General features: G+C 41.3%; 1 protein-coding gene and 1 non-coding gene across 3 annotated transcripts in view; both read left to right on the top strand.

Annotated features, from left to right (window-relative positions):
- igsf3 (immunoglobulin superfamily, member 3) overlaps positions 1 to 22219 on the top strand; it is a 220961-nt gene extending 198742 nt beyond the window's left edge. Inside the window, exons 7-10 of one of the 2 annotated variants that reach the window (XR_007382881.1) lie at positions 12880 to 13302; positions 15989 to 16408; positions 17134 to 18527; positions 18693 to 22219. Coding sequence is in view for 1 of the 2 variants with exons in the window: in XM_048979018.1 (XP_048834975.1) it covers positions 12880 to 13302; positions 15989 to 16408; positions 17134 to 17384 (1094 nt within the window). In the remaining variant the exon portion in view is untranslated. Of the gene's footprint in view, positions 1 to 12879; positions 13303 to 15988; positions 16409 to 17133 lie in introns of both variants that reach the window. The other variant, XM_048979018.1, reaches the window with a different exon arrangement.
- LOC125710368 (U1 spliceosomal RNA) lies at positions 3092 to 3255 on the top strand. The gene has a single exon (XR_007382974.1). It is a non-coding gene; the product is annotated as a U1 spliceosomal RNA (small nuclear RNA).
- Positions 22220 to 23232: the final 1013 nt, after the last annotated feature.

Consider the following 23232-nt stretch of genomic DNA (forward strand, 5'->3'; position numbering starts at 1 on the left):
GGAAGGAGAGGCATCCGTGAGCCAAGGGCAGGCAGGCTGGAGGGTAGTTGCCAGAAGTGGAGGTAGTGGTCTTGCAGGCAGCAGAAGCATAAATTCCTCGATGTTATGGTTCTCCGGGCAGCACACCCCAGAAGGGGTGGGGGAGGAAGTAAGAAAAGTGAGACTGTCCATTTTATTACCTTGTATTCATGATAAACAATAAATATACAAGTGTCAATTACAGTAGATGGTAATTTGCCTGAGATAAAGAAAAAAGAAAAAATTGGTTATAATGTTTGTATGTATATAGTGATCGATTTCATCCAGATAGACATGATCACTATAAGTGGATTTAAGAATTTATTGCACCACTCAAAGCATTGCCATCCAGTAGAACATACAGGATCCAAGCACTAACAGTCACGAACAGCATGAAGTAGTATTGCAACTGTTAGTTGCAACTAGGGCTGGGTACTGAACTTCGGGACTTTTGTGGTACTGACCAAAATGATTCAATCCAAAAAATTATTTTTCTTTCAGTGCCAAATTCCAGAACCCAAACAGTAAATCTCAGTGTTTGTGAGCTAGTAAGCATGCAGCATACTTGTATAAAGATTTAAAGTCGCTGGTGATTGGCTAACATAATGCTCAAAAGTGTTGCTTTACAGGGTTTCAGGCTGTGACCACTTAGTTGCATTTTGTGACCTTTTTGGAAACTAAATTTTATAACTAGTCGCACCAGTGTGACTTGCAAATATGTCCCTCATTTATGCCCAAATGTTGCCCCCATATAGTCATATATAACATGAAACACCCACAGAGAGCAAGAATTGTTGTGTATGTGTATGCATGTTTGTGTGAGCAAGATCATCATAACTCTGATTCAGTTCCTGGGAGGCACTACTGAAGAGGTGCTTACAGTGATAAACTTGCTGATTGCTTGATCACAAGCACTGACATGGAAGTTACATGAAAATGCAGAAAAGAAGATAGAGTAGATGGAATTAATTTTGTACTTCAATAAGATTGAATACCTTTTACCTGCGTCCTCCGCCATCTCAATGTTTCCGAAATGTGTCAGTGCATATTAGCAAGATAACGTTACATTGTTTTTTTGTTCTGTGAAAAATGAAAGATCGATCTGCTGGCTAGATTTATTTATGAATTAAAGGCATGTTGCGGGTTGTGTAAGTCAGGGTCTCTAGCGTTGACTGTGAGACACACATTTCAACCAGTTCACACGCCACACCTTGTGTTTCTCATGCTGAGAAGTAAGGGATAACGCCCACCAAGGTGTTCAGTTATATTGAATTAACGGACGAGGCGCAGGCATACGGAGTGGAGTTTTCCACTGAGTTAAATAGCTGCCCAACTGAGTTAGACAGAGTTAATAGTCACCTACCAGGCAATCAAAAAAATAGCATTTTTTGCAAGCACGTTATTACAAGGTCTGAGTGGGACATTTCATATGCTGGTAGTTTTTGCAATGTTTGCCCAATCTGCCCAATTTATCTTGTTTTGTGGATAAAGAATGATAATGGATTTTAATCACTGGGAACTTTTGAAAGGAGGGTGCTTTCTATACAAGTAAATAAATTAAAAGGCATATTTTGTCTGGCAGCCTTTATGGAAGATTATACAATATTATTATTTGTACATTATTTCAATTGGAAAATGGTTCAAAATTGTTTGAAACATTAACATTTTGATGTTATCATTTGACAAAAAAAATTTCAAATGATTTTTTAAGTTTTAGCGTGCTGCATGCGAAAGTAGCAACTTACAGCTTGTCAGAGGACCATTGTGATACAGATTGAGATATAAAAAGCTAAATTTCTTTAGAAACTGTTCTTAGAGTTTGAGGAAGGTGTATTCAGTAAAGTCTGCACAGTTACGGTTATTTGTGGTTTGATGTTTAAATATAGCCTATATACTGTATGCTGGGTCACTAAGGATCCAAGGGATGTAATAGCGTTTCCTGAAAGTCCCATGTACACAAGAGTTAAAGTATTTTCTTTAAAAACATGTAAATAAATGCACTAAAAGGGTTTGATTCTCTTGACAGATATTATATGCAGTTTAACCATTAAAAATGTCTCTAAAAAGGAAACCAATGAGTTGTTCGTTTGAAGAGACCTGTATTTTTTTCTTTTTTGAATAGTTACTATTACTCTTTAATAAAACAAAAGTATTCTTATCCAATTACTCGATTAATCGATGAAATAATTGACAGAATACTCGATTACTAAAATAATTGTTAGTTGCAGCCCTAGTGCAGACAGTGATTTTGGGGACCATGTCATCAATGCATTTCTGGATGCAGCCAGTAACATAGTTCAAATACAGAGCTGGAGTCGTCCGTCCAGCAGTGCACCTTTCTCAGCACAAGTTTCTCCTGCTGAAACCTTTTGTAGGTAGACAGTAACAGAATGGAGGTGTGATCTGATTTGCTATAGGAAGACTACTGAGTTTTTGAAAATATATCATAGCTTCATTTTCTTCTTGGACATAAGGCTTTGCTACATAATGAAAAGAAATGGATATTTCAGGTGATTTCCATGAATTGACTCCAAATAAAAAGCATTATTGCCAATGTCTGAATGAGTTTCATTTTTAAATTATCCAGTGAAAATGTGATGAACTGTGAAATAACTTATATTGGTATTGTGTTTTAAATTGTCAATGTTGTTGTAGGTTTTGAAGTGGCAAAGTTATCTGTAGATACTCTTACACAAAATTGGTAGAGACGTAGGAGATTATTTTGTTGTGTATATTATGTGTGCACCAATTAGTAAGTGCTGGTGACAGATTGAGCACAGTCATCACACGGCAGGATGCTAAGCCTGCCTAACACAGAGAGCTGTGTCTTCATCCGCCTACCTCTTTAAAGATTGATCCTGCAGAGAGGCACTTTTCATGCAGCCGTACCACTTGATGGATTTCTCTCATGAAAAACTCTGAATAAAAGCCATTTCATTTCATGTAATTTGTGGAGATGAATTTCTCTTGAGGATCTTAAATGGTAAGAGAGCGTTTAACTGGGGGGTTCAGTTTATGCCCATTGCAGGCAGTTAGGGTTCTCTCAAGTTTCAAATTTTATTTGTTACATGTACAACTTACCTGGCAGGGGAAATGCCATGATCACAAAGATGGTTCACCCAGAGTGAGGCTCGGCCATGCCACTGCGGCTGTGCTAACCCTGTGAATTCCCCAAATGTGGCAACCTCAACTTTCATTTCTGCTAGTTACAGTAGGTACTGCATTTGTGCTCTGTGCTGATTTTGGTGGTGGCTCGCTCAGTAGGCTAAACCTCTGTGTTTGTGATCAGAAGGTTGCCAGTTTGAGACCAGTCTCGGCAGAATAGTCATGTGTTTGTGGGCCCTTGAACAAGGGCCTTAACCCCCAACTCCGAAGGCAACACAGGTGATTGACTCTTCACTGTGATACCCAAACTTGCTCTTACTTGTATATGTACTTATGTATATGCAGGGAAAGCAGGGTGGGCTAAGTTAATAGTGAATTTCACAACAGGGAGTAGTAAAGTAGGGGGCAGCATGGTGGTGCAGTGGTTAGCACTGTTGCCTCACACCTCTGGGACCTGGGTTGAAGTCTCAGCCTGGGTCATATGTGTGTGGAGTTTGCATGTTCTCCCCATGTTGTTGTGGGGTTTCCTCTAGGTACTCCGATTTCCCCCCACAGTCCAAAAACATGCTGAGGCTAATTGGAGTTGCTAAATTGCCCGTAGGTGTGCATGAATGGTATGTGAATGTGCCCTGTGATGGGCTGGCCCCCCATCCTGGGTTGTTCCCTGTCTCGTGCCCATTGCTTCCAGGATAGGCTCCAGACCCTCTGCAACCGAGTAGGATAAGCGGTTTGGAAAATGGATGGATTAGTAAAGTATCACAATTACAGTTATATACTGTACTATTGTGTAGTGAAATGATTTTTCACCTGCTTCATTCTTTCTGAATTGTGCTGAAGGAAGTATGCAATGTTAAGGACAACAAAATACTATAAAATATAATGCTAATGCTAATAAAATAATAAAAACAATCATGATAAAATGACTGCAAAATATACAAAACCAGACAGCTGTATATTAACAGCAGTAAAATAATGTTTGGTTCTCTTGAATGGAATGATATGGAATGATAATGCATAAAGTGACGAGTAGAGATGAATCGGTATGCAATTTTAATGTTGAAATGATCAAGACCAAAATGATCACAGTTATCAGTATTATCACGTTGTTAAAATGAGCTGAAAATGTTCAAAAAGTACTGATACAAACTGGAGTAATTTCAAGTTTTATATTGAAAGCCACAAGTAAAATTATCAGCACTGTACACTTTAAACATCCAAATAATAATAATGTGGCCAATAAAATAAAACAATAACCAAAGGTTATTTAAAAAAAAAAACTTCATTAGCATTATAATAAAGCACACTGTGTATTCCGCTATCACGACTCTGGTTTGTTCCTGTCTCTATACTTCCGTCCCACAATTGGCTATTCTAACATCTCCCGTCTAAATAACACATAGCCCAGAATTACGACTTCATTTTTGAAGTGCCAGAATGTTTTTCCTCATTGTGGTCCTAATACTTCGACATAGGATAATCCATACAGATAAAGGAAATAAACTGGTGTAAACAGTGACCTGTTTCAAGAATATGCAAATACAAATGTACATGTGAATTCATTATTCATTATTAATAGCATAGTCCTTAATCTTAATCCTTGCTCTGCTTCCTGCGAGTGGCCGGCTGGTTCAGGAGGACACATCTATGCAGTTGGGCTATGCTGTTGTAGGAATTATTAGCTCAGGTAAATTTTAATATCTCCACCAATATGTTTTGAAATTAATTAACTTTTAATTAATTATTATTTAATGCTGATTATTAACCAATTGTTATGCCGAATGGTCGGCTCCTCCAAACTCAATTGCGAATCCCCGATATCTGTTAATGTGAGACTTAAATGGGATTCATTAATAACCAGTATCGCTTAATAACCTGGGTTACTAGGCTCGTCCAGCGAGCTGCGTCACCAGGTAATGTAAACGATCGGTAGCGAAGCTCCCCTCACGGCCGATGAGAGAGAGTCTCGCGATATTTCAGGCGAGTTTAGAGGTTTCAGAGCGTAGTAGCCAGATCGCACAGAGGCAGGGACTATTGTGAGCACTCAATGACGGAGGCTGAAGTTGTGTAAAAAGACATGCATTTATTCCTACAACTAACATAAGACAGACATTACACCTAACAAACAATAAACATGAAATAACGGAATAGACACAAACGATGTAATCATGAAAATGCAATGACCAGATTTAAAATGATTAACCTGAAAAGGGAAAAACTGTTCTGCAAAGCAAGCAGTTTGTAAGGATTATAAACCTAAAGGAATATAGCAGGTGAATAGGACAGTTTAGGTTGTTAGAAAGGAAAGGAAGTTGGTTTACTTGGATGCAGGAAAGAAGGAGGTCTTTGCAGTTGGTTGCAGTGGCTGATGAGCTGATGGGTGATGGCTCTCAGGGAGGCGCGGTGTTTGCAGCGGTTGTTGGAGTGGAGTCCCTCCGGTTCTTTCTTCTGGTGAAGCTTGGGCTGAGTTGCAGTTCTTTGGGTCTTCACCGACGGGCTTTAAGAACGCTGCTTGTTTGTCCTTTTTCTCCCCTTTTTCTCCCGATTTTCTCCGCTGCTTTGTTCTGAGATGCCAGGTTTTATAGCATAAAGTTCGTGATTAGGAGTGACCAGGAATTCGAGTCCTGGACCAATGGCTGACCATCCATTTGGCGGGCTTTCGGAAGGGGGTCGGTATCAGTCCTTTTGGGATTTATGACCAGACTGACTTCTCTGGTAATGGTGATTTTCATTAAGCTGGTGTAACTTTTGATATATCCACTTTTGTGGTAACCATTGACCAGATTTGGAAACTGGAGTGATTTTCCTTCGGTTTGATACCAAACATGCCGTACCAGCCCAGCGGTTCACACCAAATACCATCTGTGATGATTAATTAATGATTACTTATATTATGCTATTATGTTATGTTCTATTACTCACACCAGTATATGGTACAGGTGGTTTAGGTTGTACCTCAACAGATATTACCCTTTATACAGACATTATATGACATATTCTCATGTCATAAGCACATCTTACCCTTAGATAGGCATGGTAGAATACAAAGATCAGATAAGGGTTGCCGAGGAATGTGGCAAAGAAAAGGGGGGGGGAGAAGGTTTGTCAAACAAAGAAAAAGAATCTCCAAAAGTTAAGACACATTCGAACATAACCTGTGCATATCTGTATATTAAGACTAGTAGTCAAGAGTAAATACATATACAGATATACAAAAGCCAAACTTAAAAGAAACTTTCTTTGGGGTGTTGGTTTGTTCGGTGAGTGGTATGTAAGGCAGGATGTCTGGGGAGGGGGTTGTGTGCCAAGTCGAGGGACCCCTGTCCTTGGGGTCCACTCCGCTGTCTGTAGGTCGTTAAAACTTTGAGCAATAAAAGTTGGAGTGCTGGCCTCCCTTGTTATCTGTGTGTGTGGGGTCACAAACCCCCCTTTGGGGCCTAGGTCGATGTGTGCCTTCTCGTACCAGGGTAGGCCTTGTCTCAGGCCACCTGGAATTTAAGCTTTGTGATATGTGCATGTGTGATCCTACACTGTCCTGCTTGTTTTTACCTCCAAAACCAGGTAGTAATGCTCCTAGACAAGATTCTCTTCACTGTGCCAGTGTAGAATACCTTCAGAAGGTTGGCAACCAGTCTGAACTTGTTAAGCACCCCGAGGTAGTGGAGACATTGACATGTGTCACTCGCTGTCCATGTCAGGTCCTATATGATACAGACACCCAGATATTTCAAACTACACCCTCTTCACCTGTCCTGTTTGTGAGGGGGTTATAGTGCCTCACCCTTTTGCGTGTCGAACTCCACAATCAGCTACTTTGTCTTGTTGATGTTCAGGAGCTTGCCGTTATAAGAACATAAGAACTATACAAACGAGAGGAGGCCATTCGGCCCATCAAGCTCACTTGGGGAGAACTAAACTAATAGCTCAGAGTCGTTAAAATCTTATCTAGCTCTGATTTAAAGGAACCCAAGGATTCAGCTTGCACTACATTATCAGGAAGGCTATTCCATACTCTGACTACACGCTGTGTAAAGAAGTGCTTCCTTAAATCCAGCTTGAAATGTTCTCCCGCTAATTTCCACCTATGGCCACGAGTTCGTGTATTTAAACTAATGCTGAAGTAACTATTTGGTTGAACAGCATCCAAACCTGTTAGAATCTTATATACCTGGATCATGTCCCCCCTCAGTCTCCTTTGCTTGAGACTGAACAGATTTAGCTGAAGTAACCGTTCAATAAGATGCCTTCTTATGGTAGATTATTTTATCGTTATTGAAGATCTGACCCACCATGTCTGTGTTTTCAGCGCATTTGACAGTCTTGTTGGAACTGAATGTGGCAATAGTCATGGAGGTATAGGGAGTAAAGCAGGTTACTCAGCATACAACGCTGGGGGGTTTCTGCGTTAGGGTGATTCCTGGTGATGTTTCTCCACCCATTGGGACAATTTGGGGCCTGCTTATCAGAAAGTCCAGAGCCCAGGTGCATAGGGCAGTGTTCAGCTCCAAGTACTTGAGCTTGCCAACAAGATTGATAGGGATTTTCGTATTAAAAGAGGAGCTGTAATTGATGAACAGGAATCACATATAGTCCCTTTTCCTGTCATCCAGGTTGAGAGCATTGTGCAGGATAAGAGCTATTGCATCGTCTGTGGATCTGTTTCGGCACTAAGCAAATTGTAGTGCATCCAGTGTGATGGGAAATATAGAGCAGATATTATTTTTGGCCAGTCCCTTAAAGGACATTACTGTAGCAGTGAATGCCATACTCATTTGGACATGATGGGCATAGTTCCTTTGAAACATGTTGAGGAGAGACCAAATGTTTCCTAGCCTGTTACAGTGATGCACTGGCAGCTTCAGAACGTTTAGCAGCATATCACGCATAACAAAATCAATTCTGAAAGATGAAGGAAATTCCTCTTAGCATAACTGACAGGTCTTCTATGAGAATCTTCTGCAAGGATCTTGAGGGTCAGCTTAAGAGACAGCTTACTTCAGCATGCCAGTGTCTGCTGCACCAGATAACTGCCAAAGCACTGGGATGAGCTAAATCTGTGGGTTCCCATTCCATGAGTTGCAAATATTTTCTCTTGGTAGAATATCACTGACAGTTTATCAGCAGACTTATCCACTGATTTGTATATTATTTTCAAAGTCAAAGTAAACTTTAATGTAATCTCTGCTGTATACATATATACAGTGAGATGAGATGATGTGATTCTATAAATGGAAACACATAACAATAAATGAAGAATAAATTATAATGAAGACTAAACAAGAATTCACAAAAAAATTAAGTACTGAGGATATTTGATGATATTGATATTTGTTAAGATGTTGCATTCAGCAGCTAGAATGGAGGGCAAATACAAGCATAATGGGGTGTAATTATGTGTGCATTTTGTAGTCAGTGGCATTTTGATATAGTACACAGTACTATATTTTTGCGCATGTAGCACTGTAGCAGCATATAGACTGATGTGTGAAGTGCAGAGTGCATAGAAGTGGTCACTTGACAGTTCAGGTGTATGTGGGGCACGAGGTAGGTGGTGTGTTCCAAACCCCTGAAGTCATCTGGGAAAGGCTTACTCAGTGCTCCCTGAATCGAACAAGGTTTAGTTTCTACACAGGAAGCTTTCACCACAGACAGAAGACCAGAGGTGTAAAACAGTGAGCTTATTTAAATCAGTGATTAAAACATTACCATTTTCTGCAGCTTTTCCATCCATCCATTTTCTGAAACTGCTCTGTTAAGGCAGCAGGGCATGGCACAGGCAGGAAGAGAAGGTGATGATCGACTGGCAGCTCACAAAACAACAGGTGTTTATTTAATTCGGCAAAAAAAAAACCACCAGGGGAGCTATCAAACTGAACAGGCCATAATTTTCACAGATCAACATAGAATGACTCACTGGACAACAGAGCAGGGCAGACACTTAAATACACAACAAACTGCGGCGAACAAGGAACAGGTGTAAGACAATCAGTTAACCAATCAACAAACACTGGCACAAGGAAACGGGCAAAAGGTAGAACTAATAACTAATGGGCACATACAGGAGCTTTACAAAAACTAGGAAACATTAACTAGGAATTAAACAATAGGAATAAAACGCAAGGATAATCAAACAGAACCAGAAAGGAACAGAACAGAAGCACTACTGTGGAAAATGAACACTGAAAAACAAAGTCCACGAAATAACAATAGTAGAAGATCTTTATTGTCATCTCAACCATATACATTAAAGTACACAATGAGACTAAATAACATTCTCCAGGGACTAAAAGTTCAAAGTATGACACAACAGCACACTCAAATTGACAGTGAGGGTAATTGGGGGGCGATAGGGGATAATAATACCTGTACATATATCCCCAAATATACATATATACATAGCTAAAAAAAAGATAATACTATCTAAAAAGACTTTTAGGAGAGGTTGTGACAATGCAATATACACTATACAACAATTGTCATGCCCTGCTTGTCCGATCCTCCTGTTTGCCACGCCCCCTTGCTACCTCATGTGGAATCCCCATTTTACCAGCTGTTTTTCATTGTCGTTAATTAGTCTGTTGTATTTAAGTCTGTGTTTGAGTATGTTTCCCCAGTCTGGTCATTAACGTCATTTTGTCATTTCTGCATGTTCCGTGGTCCTGCTCATTTTTTACTTTGAATTCAACCCCGTGTTTCCTGACTCCTTGAATCCTGCCTCGGTCCATGCCCTGTGACAACAATAGGCTATAGGCTATGGACTATAAGAAACGGTGCAAATATGCTGATAGTGTAGTTACTGTAGACTTATGAACTGCTGTGCAATTTGCTTGTGCAATTTACATTTTACATGGCCAATAACAATGTGATTTTAATGTCTTTAAATCAGTGAAGTGAAAGTGATTAATTGTCATTGTTGCCACCATGGACATTGTTAGGTCTGTTTACTCGGGGCTACAGTCAGGACCATAAATATTTGGACATCCATCCATCCATTTTCCAAACCGCTTATCCTACTGGGTCGCGGGGGGTCTGGAGCCTATCCTGGAAACAATGGGCACCAGACAGGGAATAACCCAGGATGGGGGGCCAGCCCATCACAGGGCACACTCACACACCATTCACTCTCACATGCACACCTACGGGCAATTTAGCAACTCCAGTTAGCCTCAGCATGTTTTTGGACTGTGGGGGGAAACCAGAGTACCTGGAAGAAACCCCACGACAACATGGGGAGAACATGCAAACTCCACACACATGTAACCCAGGCGGAGACTCGAACCCAGGTCCCAGAGGTGTGAGGCAACAGTGCTAGCCATTGCACCACCATGCTGCCCAATATTTGGACATAAACAAAATTTTTTAATTTTTAAGTTCTGTACATTACCACAATAAATTTTAAAAGAAACAAGTCAGATGCAGTTGAAGTGCAGACTTTCAGCTTTAATTCAGTGGGTAGAACAAAAACATTGCATAAAAATGTGGGGAACTAAAGTAATTTTTCTACACAATCCCCTCCTTTCAGGGGATCATAAGTAATTTGACAAATTAATATAACTGCAAATAAAATGTTCTGTTCTAATTCTTAGTTAAACTCTTTGCAGGCAACGACTGCCTGAAGTCTTGAACTCATGGACATGACCAGACTCTGGGTTTCCTCCTTTTTAATGCTCTGCCAGTAGCTGTTTGTTTGAGGCTCTTTCTCTCTGTAGTTTAGTCTTTAGCCAGTGAAATGCATGTTCAATGGGGTTGAGGTCAGGTGACTGACTTGGCTATTTGACAATATTCCACTTCTTTGCTTTAATATAGTCCTGGGCTCCTTTTGCTGTGTGTTTTAGATCATTGTCAAACTTTATTATGAAACGCCACCCAATCAATTTGGCTGCATTTGACTGGATTTGAGCAGACTTGATGTCTCTGAACACCTCAGCATTCGTTCGGCTGCTTCCATCCTGTGTCACATCATCAAGAAACACTGTGACCCAGTGTCACTGGCAGCCATGTACAACTAAGCCATCACACTGCCTCCACCATGTTTCACAGATGATGCAGTGTTCTTTGGATCATAAGCTGTTCCAGCCCTTCTCCACACTTTTTTCTTTCCATTATTCTGAGACTTGGAAATTGATACATCTACCTCCTGGAGAGTGTTGTTCATTTGGTTGGCTGTTACGAAGGGGTTTCTCTTCACTATGGAAATGATTCTGCGATCATCCACCACTGTTGTCGTCCGTGGACGTCCAGGCCTTTTTGCGTTGCTGAGTTCTCCAATGCTTTCTTTCTTTCTCAGGATGTACCAAACTGTGGATTTTGTCACTCTTAATGTTGTGGCAATTTTTCAAATAGTTTTTTTTCTGTTTTCGAAGCCTAAGGATGGCCTGTTTCACCTGCATACTGAGTTCCTTTGACTGCATGTTGCATGTTCACACCTCAATCTTCCAAATGCAAACAAGATACCTGAAATCAACTCCAGGCCTTTTATCTGCTTAATTTATAATGTAAGAATGAATGAATTGCCCTCACCTGTCCATGAAATAGCTTTTAAGTGAATTGTCCAATTACTTTTGGCCCCTTTAAAAAGAGGGTGGCACATGTTAACGAGCTGAAACTGGAATATATTTCAGTAAACAGGTAAAATAGTAAAAATTGTGTCACTGTCCAAATATGTATGGTCCTGACTTTATATAGTAGCAAATTATAAAGTAAAACATATTCGCTTCATCAGCATATTGCCCAGTTAACACTAGAACCGCCCGTTTCCCATATCAATGAACGTCAAACTCCAACTACAAGCAAGACATACATTGGTGTGTGCAGCCCTTTTGTTTGCGCTAATGTGCCATTAGTGTTAATAACAGCAGCGAATCTAAGAAAAAGCTGTAATGTTCCTAACAGCTGAAAAGTTTTCAAATGCAGTATTTTTTAAAATGGTTAAAATTGGTGATTTCATGTTCGTCAAGGATTACCTTTTTTACAACTGTATAAAGTAGTGTTATTTGTTGTACAAAACAACTCGTGAAACACAAAACGTACGTTTTCAGGGTTGCCGATTCTCATACATCTGGCTCGCGCTAGAAATCTTACAGCAAATATATGCTGTATTATTCCATTACAAACCTAAAATTGGCAACATCAAAAGCATTTATAAGGTAATAAAATTGTTGCATACATGAAAATGCATTTGTCTCGATTTGAAAATCTCACTCCAACCAGCTGACCGAAGTTGGCAACCCTGCGTTTTATTTGAAATAAACAATTTTAAAACAAATATGAGAAAACATATACCTATACATTTTATGTCTTTTCGAAGTAAATCCGCCCATACCTATCTTTAAGTGTACTTAATATATTCTAAAATGTTTTTTGTCCATGATGTCCACCTGCACTGTCCACTTCTGGATAGACACTTGGAAGATGCAAAGATATTTATAAAAATCTGGCAATGATTTTTCTCTTTTCTTTTCTCTTTTTTTTCTCAGGTTGAAAGGACCTTTGCTGTTGTGATTTATATGAGAAATTCAATGTTTTGGGGTGAAAATGTAGATACATGATTACTTAAATATAATTTCTAGCTGGTTGTAAAATTATTTTGTGTAGGTTATGGATTTAACCTCACCCTACTAGTAAGCTTTTTCCACGCCCCCCTGTCTAAATTTCTGACTCCCATGCATTTCTGCTTTCACCGAAACCACATCTCCCTCTTTTAGTAATGCTGACCTTTTGGTATCTCCTTCTGACCTTTTGCATCTTTGCCTCCTACAGTGAGCAAGCTGACCCTCCAGCAGACCAATCAGACCGTGGTGCTCGTGGAGGATGGCCGCATTCAGATTAACTGCTCCATTGTGGCCCAGACCAGTCTTGAGGCACAGCATGCAGTGCTGTGGTATACCCGCCGGAGCAGGACTGGCGGGGCTGGGGAGGCACAGGCCGAGCTCCTGCTGAAGGTTGACCAGGAGTCCGCACTGACGTATGGCGCCTTCGCAGAGGAGGAGTGCCTGCAAAGTCGAGTACAGGCGGAGCGTCTCTCAAGCCAGGTGCATCGCCTCACACTGCACCGCGCCGAGCTCGCCGATTCAGGCTACTACTTCTGTGTGGTGGAGGAGTGGCTGTCTGACCCCAGTGGCGCCTGGTACCTACTGGGCCGCGAGGCCTCCGGCTTCACCAAGGTGTTGGTGACGCAGCCAGGTACAGTGGGGCAGGGGCAGAACATGCACCTTTGCAGGTAAAGCAGCCAAGAACAGTGGGGTGGGGGCAGAGCATGCACCTTTGCAGGTGAAGCAGCCAGGTACAGTGGGGTGGGGGCGGAGCATGTGCCAGTGTGGATAAAGCAGCCAGGTTCAGTGGGGTAGGGGCGGAGCATATGCCAGTGGTGGTGAAGCAGCCAGGTACAGTGGGACAGGGACGGAGCATATGCCAGTGCTGGTGAAGCAGCCAGTTATAATGGGGCAGGGACGGAGCATACGCCAGTGCTGGTGAAGCAGCCAGGTACAGTGGGGCAGGGACAGAGCATACGCCAGTGCTGGTGAAGCAGCCAGGTACAGTGGTGTGGGGGCCGATCATGCGCTGGTGCTTGCACACAAGCAGAGCCAGATGGCCCAGCTTTGGATAGGATATGGAAAGAATGCCTGGTATTTGCAGGCAACCTGGTAGATTGGAAGGGGAGATGTGCAGGAGGTGGAGGAACAGGCCTGAGATTCTCAGCTAACCTAATTCTATCAGGTTTACAGAGTATAGACAGAGTTTTGCTGTTCAAAGAATCACCTGACTGTTTGCCACATCAGGATCATCACAGAAACTCATTATCAAGATCATCTTCATAATCAGTGCCTGCAAACAAACCTAACTCTTTGGACATAAAGTATGAAGGCTCAGACCATTAAGCTTAACCAAGCTTAAGATTGCCCAGGGTTCAGCCACTCCACTGCTAGCTTGACCCTTTGCCTGAGTGTCTGCAGAATCAATGTAGGGGAGACAACTGTTGCCTGATGCACAGGAGAATCCACAGCATCTAGCTGGCTGGTGTAACTCACTGGGACACTGTCTGCTTCTTACTGACCTGCAACTGGAGGCTACATGTAGTCCCTGCATATTCTTTAAGTACCACCTGCTCCCATATTAAAGATATTAAAATAAAGACATGGAGTCTTTACTTGTTATAATGATTGTGATCCCAAGTCAAATTCAAACTTCCGAGTCCTGAAAAAAATAAATGAACAGACTTGGTTACACTGCTGCATCAAAACAGAATGAAACACTTCTGTTATTTCTGAGTATTTATTCTACACTATATTAAACACCAGAGCCATAGTAGGGCTCTGTCAACTGGCTGCTCTCACTGACTAATGGTTTGTCAGTGATTTGGACTGAAGCGATAATGGCTTCTTTTAGCTGATTTGGAGTGACACTGGGGCATGTTTGTTTATTTCTTTTACATTTAAATGCTTAAATTGGAGAAAACAAATGTGGGGACACCCCCAAATGCAACAAATGTGTGTGTGTTTTAAACAGCTGGTGTCAAGATGTAAGCAAATAAATCTAGCTAGTGGTTATTGATATGGGTCTAGAAAAATATAAAGTCTGTGAATTAGTAAGAATATACAGTAAGCCCTCGTGCATTCACACTTCGTGATTCGAGAATTCACAGATCTGCAAAAATTTCATTGGAACCAAACTTATTTGCATCCGTAATTTTTTTCGCACATCTTCGAAATCCTCAAAAAACCCTGTTTACGGCTGTTTATGTTTAATTTTCATAGTTTATAAGTTTTCGTGCTTTTAAGTGTAAAATTGCTAAGAAAAATTGCTAAGTGTTTTTGGGGAAAGTTCAAGACATACAATATAAATCAGTTAAAACCCCTTAAAAAACGTGGCTTTCTTATGGAAACGTTACTTTTTATGTACATACTGTACGGTACCATTACAAAATGCGAATCCCATACGCAAAGTTTATTCTCTTTGGAACTGTCATGACCTGCTTGTCTGATCCTCCCATGTGCTCTGCCTCCTCACTTACCTTGCGTGGAATCCCTGTGTGATCACCTGTTTTGAGTTACTGTCATTAGTCCAGCGTATTTAAGTCTGCATTTAAGTATGTTTCCCGAGTCTGGTCATTAACGTCATTTTCAGTTTGCTACCTGTTCTGTTGTCCTGCTTGTTTTTACCTTTTCATTAAACCCTGTGTTCTCTGGTTCCTTGCCTTATGTCCCTGCTTCCCCGGTCCGTGCCCCGGCAATACGTGACAGGAATGCTAATGCTTACATAAATATTAGGAAATAGTTAATTTACCATTTTGCAATAGTAAGTACACCTTAATGTAAATTCAACAGACAAAAATTATAAATTTCTTGAAAGGTGCTAAAGTTTATGTACATAGCAAATGCGTCCCGGATTTCCCTCTCGAAACGCATTTGCTATAAACACTGAAAGGGTTGGTTTTTAAAGGTAATGTATTAAGCTAAGTTTTAAATTAAATTAAAGTGTTTAAAGTGTTAGGGTTTAATCTTCAGAAATAAGCACATATTACTATTTTTAGTGACTTTTTAGTACCAAATATCCGTGAATCCTCCTCATTCGCAACGGGTTCTGGAACGTAACCTCGCGAATGTCCAAGGTTTTACTGTACTATAATATACCAAAACTTTTCAACAAAACAATCTTCAGACCCCACATGTTTTCGTCAGAAGTTACCTCACTTACATCAGAACAAGGGTGAAACTCTATGCTTTGGATAAAACCATAAGTGCATAATAATGTAAGATTTCTGATTAAATGAATTCTCCTCACTTTATTTGACAGACATATGCATATGGATTTATAAATGCCAGCAGACTGTATCTCACTGCAGTCTCTCTCTGCCCCTCCTGCACCCCAGAGGTCCACTTGCAGGTTATGGAGGCTGACTCCAACGTGACTGTCGAGGAGGCTGGCTCGATCCGGCTGGGCTGTAGCATCCCATCCCAGTCCAGTCGGGACTCTCGCTTCTCTGTGTCCTGGTATGTGTCTCGTGCAATGCACGAGGGCATGACTGAGGACTGCATCTTCTCCATCGGCCATGACGCTGTTTTTGGGAACGGAAACTGCAGCCCCGCTGAGGTACCGGGGCCGGATTCACGCTTGCGGTTTGAGAGGCCATCCTCCGACCATTACAGCCTGAGTGTGCAGCAGGTGCAGCCTAGTGACAGAGGAAACTATTCCTGCCTTGTGGAGGAATGGCTGCAGAACCCACGTGGCGTGTGGTACCGCCTCACCACCAGCCGCTCTGGCATCACTGTGGTGACTGTACTGCCCCCAGGTAGGCCTAGGCTTGAGCCACTTTGTGCAAAGGAGTACTTTTCACTGCCAGTAGGAGTTTAGGTCCTGACGATGACATTGGTCATGCACTGTTTTTCGCTTAACCAGATTGTGACTTAATGGCAGAGCTGCTGTTGATTTTGGATCCTTAGAAATGAAAAGCACATTGTTTCCCATCTCTGTCTGTGCCTTTATGGCTCCATTGAGTCACAGAAATTAAAAAGTAAACATGAAATGCTGTAACAGTAATTGCAGTTCTGCCTTAGATGGGAATCTGAATGTTCATGCTTTTCTAGATGAAAGCTTTATCTAAGAAGAATGTCCCACATGCTTTTTGGTTCCTGACTTCCTCTCCCCCTTACTCTCTCCCTCTCACTCTCTCTTCCTCTCTCCTTTCCTCCCTCCCTCCCTCTCCCTCTTCCCCATCGCCTTCCCCTCTCCCTTCCTCTCCCACTTACTCTCTCCCTCTTTTTCTCCCCCTCTTCCTTTCCCTGTTCCTGCTTCCCTTCCTCTACCCCTTCCCCTCTTGCTTCTTCTCCCCCTTCTCCCTTTTCCTCCTTCCCTCCCTTCTTCTCTCCCTTGTTCTTCCTCCTTGCATCCTTTCCCCCTTACTCTCCCTTTTCCTCATCCCTTGCTTCCTCTCCCCCTTCCTCTTTCTTTCTCTTCCCCTTCCTCTCCCCTTCCCCCTTCCCCTTCATCTCCCCCTATATCTGTCCCTTCCCCCAGCCTCCACGCTCATGTCAGTCGTCTGCTCCAGCAACTCGCTCTTCTACTTCGTTTTCTTCTACCCATTCCCTGTCTTTGGCCTGCTGTTCATCACCATTCTCCTGGTGCGCTACAAAAGTCGTGGCACATCTAAGAACCAGGAGGCCAAGAATGGCGCCCCCCTTCTGTGGATCAAGGAGCCGCACATCAACTATTCCCCCACTTGCCTGGATCCTCCGACCTTGGGTCTGCAGGCAGGGTGTGTGGAGTAGTTCTCATGTTATGGCTACCAGCAATGATTATGACAGCTACCACTTAACCCGAACATCTTCCAGACTTTCCTGCATCTGCCCTGGGCTGGATCCTTAGGCTAAGCCCCACACCCCAACCCCCATCTCATGAGCTATCCTACACCAACTCGCACTAGACACTAATGACTTTCTGTGGAAAAAGAGCACTTCCTGACCTAAATTGGAATCATTCGTCTTGGTCTGCCCTTGGATGTTGCCATGGCAGTTATTCCCCATTTAGGGATTTTTGGTGATTTCTTTAACACTTAGTATTTCTATATGACACACACCATTTTGAGCACCTGTTCACAAAATGACCATGGTTATCTTTGAAGACAAATTCCATACGCCCAGAATGCACAGCTGGACTGATGTAAAGTTGTGAGAAAGACAGTTGCAGCAGGAGCAATCATTCTGGTGGTAAATAATCTTTTCTTATGGCATGTCCAGTCAGGGCTGCACTGAGAGAGTGCCATTGAGATTTTTAGAATTCAAGTGAGACTCTGGGGGGGCTCAATCTCTGTTTTGGATTACTTCCCCGTATTCAGTGTCACACACTGGGAGTCCTGCAGTTAAGTGACTGGCTCTGTCATCGTGTTAAAGCTTTGGGATGTCCTTATTTTTTCTGTTCATTTATTAAGTGTGTTGGTATGGATAAAACCAAGACAGAGACTAAACACACAGCTGTTGTAAAAGCTTCGTAGAACCTGGTCTTTTCAGAGTTCTATGCATTTTTGCCATTCTGGCCCCTGTGAACCTTCTGGAAGCTCTCTGAAAGTTCACACTGCTATGAAGTTATCGTCATTGTCAGAGGAGCCGAGAGAGAGAGCTGTACCTACTGCCATCTGCAGGACCAATGGAAAACAGCAGTAAACGTAATAAAACCCCTGAAAATAAGAATGATCCATCTATCAGTTAGTCAGGCTTTCTCAACAATGTGATGTCTTTTAATAAGCATTAGTTTAAACAGAAACTCATTTTGATAAATGAAATAAGTGAAAGAGCACCGTGTGGGTTTTGATTCATATGGATGCAGATTCTACCTGGTTGGACAACAGCAGTGTGACAGCGAATCAAGGATGGGCCCCTTTTATGAATGTCCTGTCAGCACTAAATAGGAGCAAGGTGATGTGTGAGCATTTTGTGAAGCTCCTTCTGAATTTTATTCATTTAGTATGTATCAATTTAAAGTTTTTGTGTGAAGGTATTAAACCTGTGATATGCAGTAGTGCTGTATTCATAACTGTCATCAAAACTTCACAGCCCACTATCTCTGTCCTTACATTTCAGGCGGGTCACTGCATAACTGGAAAGGGCTGGACATGCTCTTGAGTCAGATGGATCACATAAACAGTTTATAGTAGTGACGTATTTGTGTTCACATGTGTGCCGCTGTGTCCCTTGGACATCAAGGACCTTTACCGTCACCCTGGACAGTGCTTCTGCATGTTATGTGAGTGACGTAATCCAGTAATTGCAAAGGCATGGTAGGCATATAAGACCCAAACTTGCAGTGGACAAAAAAAAAGTGATCTGGATGCCAACTTTGATCACACATTCTTCTGTCCTTTTGCAAGCAAGTGTCACATGACTCTCGCTGACGATGTCTGCACTTTGCTTATGTCTATGTGGACAGTGAAAACTGCCTAACTAGAGCACTGTTGCATGGCCAGTGAGGTGGGAGCATGCAAGGATGTTTCTGGAAGTTATGACGTTTTATTTTTTTGCTGTGGGCCAAATGTGTATTGCATGACTACCAGGAAAAATGTAAGTGTTCTGTTACTGAATAGACTCAATCAGCAGTCGACAGCCTTTTGCTGCTTCATACGCTCTAGTGAGACTGACGCTTGCTCCTTTATGTTTCCCTGATGTTTATGTAAGTCTGAACAAGAAAGGAAACCGATATTATTGTCAAGCAGGTACCTGATTGTGATATTACTAGTGCCATACTCCATGACACAGTTGTAAACATAGTGACTGCCTGCTCCATGTTCACACGCTGACTTTGGTAACGGACTCTTTTTCATTATCAGTTAATTGGGAAATTGTGTCCGTGTTCATTTATTTATTTTTTGACAATTCAGCAATAACTTAGATGGTTTGCAGCCTGACAAATATTTTTGATCTTGAAATTGCAGGTCTACAAAACAAGGTGAGTGATTCTGATAGAGCAGTGAGGCTGTCTCAGACTTGCTTGCTGGTCTTTGCCAGTATGAGTGGCAGGGTCATTTCATTCAGTTAGAGACCCCGTGTCTCCTGTACAGAAGGAAATTGGATGCATTGGTGTAGTGATTACAACACAGCACCATTCAAGCTGTACAGCATCATTGTGAGTTATTTTTGTTATTATATACCTAACCAATTCTGATCAGTCATACAAGGTTTCTATAACATATACAAATGTTTAGTTTTGACTATATCCTACCCCAAGAGTAGCTGCATAAGCATTGTGGTTGTGTGTTCAGTGTGGCAAGTGTGGCTTTCTATTATTTTTTATTATAATGATTATTATTCTTTTTTTTTGAAGTGTTGTGTTTTCTATTTTTTTAAGTATGTTGTACAGAACCTGTGCACTGAATTAAAAATAGAGATTCATGGCTTTTGACCATGTGTTTTTTTCATACATTTTTTATTATCTACTGTCTGAATGATTTTTAAAGTGCTCTTTTAAGTCTGCTATCATCAAATCTAATAATAAAGATATATAATACAGATTTCAGAACAAGAATATGAGGATTGGTGTAACATTTTAGATAACTGAAAGCATCAGCTGTAATTTATCACTGCTGTTTGCTTTTGGCCCCAAGCTGTAAGCCAGGGAGAGTTTTACAATGATGCATAGCAAGAAGGTGCCAGTAAATCAAGCCTAAGAGCCCAGGGCTCTAATCACTCCTCCCCAATAAGCTGTTTTTTTTACCCACACTGAGTTTCACCAGCCTGCCTAGAATAAGGTAACTGTGTACACAGTCAGAGAACCACATACACGTTATCAGACATTTATCTGCAGTCAGTGAGAAGACACGGGGATTGCATTGATATGATAAACCCATAATCCCATGTGTACCTCTTTAGCATTCAGCCTTAATCCTCCACAGGCAGCAGTTATAAATCTTAGGAATGATTCTTTCTTCTCCTTTCACTGGGAACCAGGTACCCAGGTATTCACTTTAGAACCCAGAATGGGACCCAGTCATTCACTTTAGGTTCTTTATATACACAGGTCCTCAATGGGCAGCTGGACTCCTGGAACTGAGCTTTGTGGGCTTAGGGGGGCTGAGGTCTTGGCATAAAATGCAGTTACTAAACCCACAAATGTGTTCACATGCATCTTTGACTGGCACTCAGATTAATTTAGGGCAGGGGTCACCATCATGGTGCCCCCAAGGGCCACATGAGTCGCCCGCTGACCTGTTCTAAAAATAGCATAACTCACCAGTGTATAAAATTTAATTTTATCCTGTTGCTATTCTAGGGCTCTATGATTTCCTCGTTATTTTTATTTATTTTCAATAAATAAAATGGAATCCGTTGTAAAACGCGGAATGTCGTATAATTCACTGATATCGGTGTGTGGGCAAAGTAAAGCAATGGTTTCTAATAAATTTTGGCTGCTGTAGCTCCCTGTACGCATTACCTGTTGAGGCAGGAGTCAGCTTTACACACACAAACGCAGAGACACAGAGGAAAAAAGTCAGTGGTCAGCTATGGCGAAACAGCTGAAACACCGAAGTCCTCAGAAAAATTACGGAATTCGACTCTTAGTGCTAAGTTTATAGCGAAACAATACCCAAAGAACTTTTATGAATCGGGAGAACAACTCTTTTGTAAGTTTTACCAGCACACGATAGACTGGACCCGCAAAAACACATGTGACGACCACTTACTGTACAGTCAAAGACTCACATCAGAAACAGAGACAAAAAGCAAACTAGCGTGAGCCGCTCACTCCAGCAGTATTGGTCATGCAAACAAATCAGCTGAAAAAAGACGTGAGCTTATTGAAGATTTTGTTACTCTGTGTGAAAAGTTAGACATTCCTTTAGAAAAATGAAAAAGCTACGTTCGCTTTTGGTCAAGCACTGTAAACAAGGAGGAGCGCTGCCAGAACACGAGAGTAGCCTCCGTCAAATCCACTTACCCCGTGTGTTCGAGCAGCATAGGGAGGCTGTGTGACAGAAGCTTCAAGGGAAAAAAATATCAGTCGTCGACGACGAAACTACCGATGCAAGAGACTACAGCATTCTGAACATTGTCATTGGTGAGTGAATTAAGTAGATAGCATTCACACCAGTAAATTAAAATACATTATACTTATAAGAATGTAATGCGAATTACATGAATTACAATATTGCAATGCGTTTGTTAGTTATGCCAATAAGTAAAAATGTGCATATTTCTGGTGAAATATTTTTTTGTAAAAATGAACTGTATCTGAAGGACTAATAATTATTAGGTGATTACTGGTGATTATCCATTGTTATTCTGATGCTAATTAAAGTAAAGTTAACAAAATTTCTTCTAATTTTTTTTCATTTGTGCAGGTTTTGAAGGCCAGTACTTTCTGGTGGATGTAATTTTCAACGTTTGCCCAAGCAGTATTAGGCTCCCTCCACAACAGCAAACTGAATCTCAATGATGTTTGGGCAGTGGTCACAGACAATGCTATTGTGAAATACATAAGTTTCTTTCTTTTGCATGAAAAATGAATGTTTTTTGTTGTTTACAGGTAAATGTTTTACCAAAGCAGTAAATGTTCTGCTGAACCCAGCACTTTGTTGAATAAATCATTGAATGTGAGTTTTCTCCTATTGCATTGTTCTTTTTTCCAATCCACTTCATAATTAGACATGTTTTAGGTGAATACATACGATTATAATGTAAAACATGGAATTCAGAAAAATAAAAATGGGGAAAAAATGGAATTTGGGAAAAAACAAAATGGATTTCATAGGGCCCTTGTCACGATCGGGTACGAACAAGCAGGCGATCGTGCGGGCAAGCGGGGAATCAGGAAGAAGGAAGGCAGATTACGGGGCAAACGGGGGTTTAATTGAGGAAAACGGAGCGAGTACAGCGGGACGGGACACAGGCATTGACAACATCACCAGGTAACATCAATGACAGACACTGGACTCAGGTAAGACACGGACTGAAATACACAGGACTGAGCAAATGAACTAGACACAGCTGGGTACAATCGGGTGAAAACACGTGGGTAATCAGGGGGCGTGGCACACAGGAGGAGCAGACGAGCCGGGCATGACAGCCCTACTATTCTTCTTTAATCACATTTGCATTTATATCAATTTGAAAATGACAATATCTAAAAAAATCATTTAAATTAAGTTTATTATACATGATTTAAGAAGAGTGTATGAAACTGGTAGCCCTTCATATGGCTCAGTATCCATGAAGTAGCTCTCAGTTTCAAAAAGATTGGTGACCCCTGCTTTAGGACAATACTGTTTGTTGTGGCAGGAAATATTTTAGCAAACTGCTAATGGGTACACCAATCAACCCCTCAAACACTGATGTCATCGCACAATCTTCTCCTGGTTGTCCCCCGGTCTCACTTAAAATGTAAAGGGGATTGTGCTTATGGTCTACGGCTGTGGAATAGTTAACCACCTAATGTTAGAGCCTCTCTGAGTATCTCATCTTTTAAATACAGTCTTAAAACATATCTCTATTCTAGGGCTTTTGAGACATTTTGATGTTTTGAAGTCTATTTGCAGAAGTTATTCTTATCCTTAGATTTTATTTTGTGTATGTATTGTTTATTTTAGCTGTTCTACTCATCTTTGTACAGCACTTTGGTAAATACTGTTTT

This window comes from Brienomyrus brachyistius, chromosome 16, assembly GCF_023856365.1.
Source record: "Brienomyrus brachyistius isolate T26 chromosome 16, BBRACH_0.4, whole genome shotgun sequence".
Taxonomy (NCBI): domain Eukaryota; kingdom Metazoa; phylum Chordata; class Actinopteri; order Osteoglossiformes; family Mormyridae; genus Brienomyrus; species Brienomyrus brachyistius.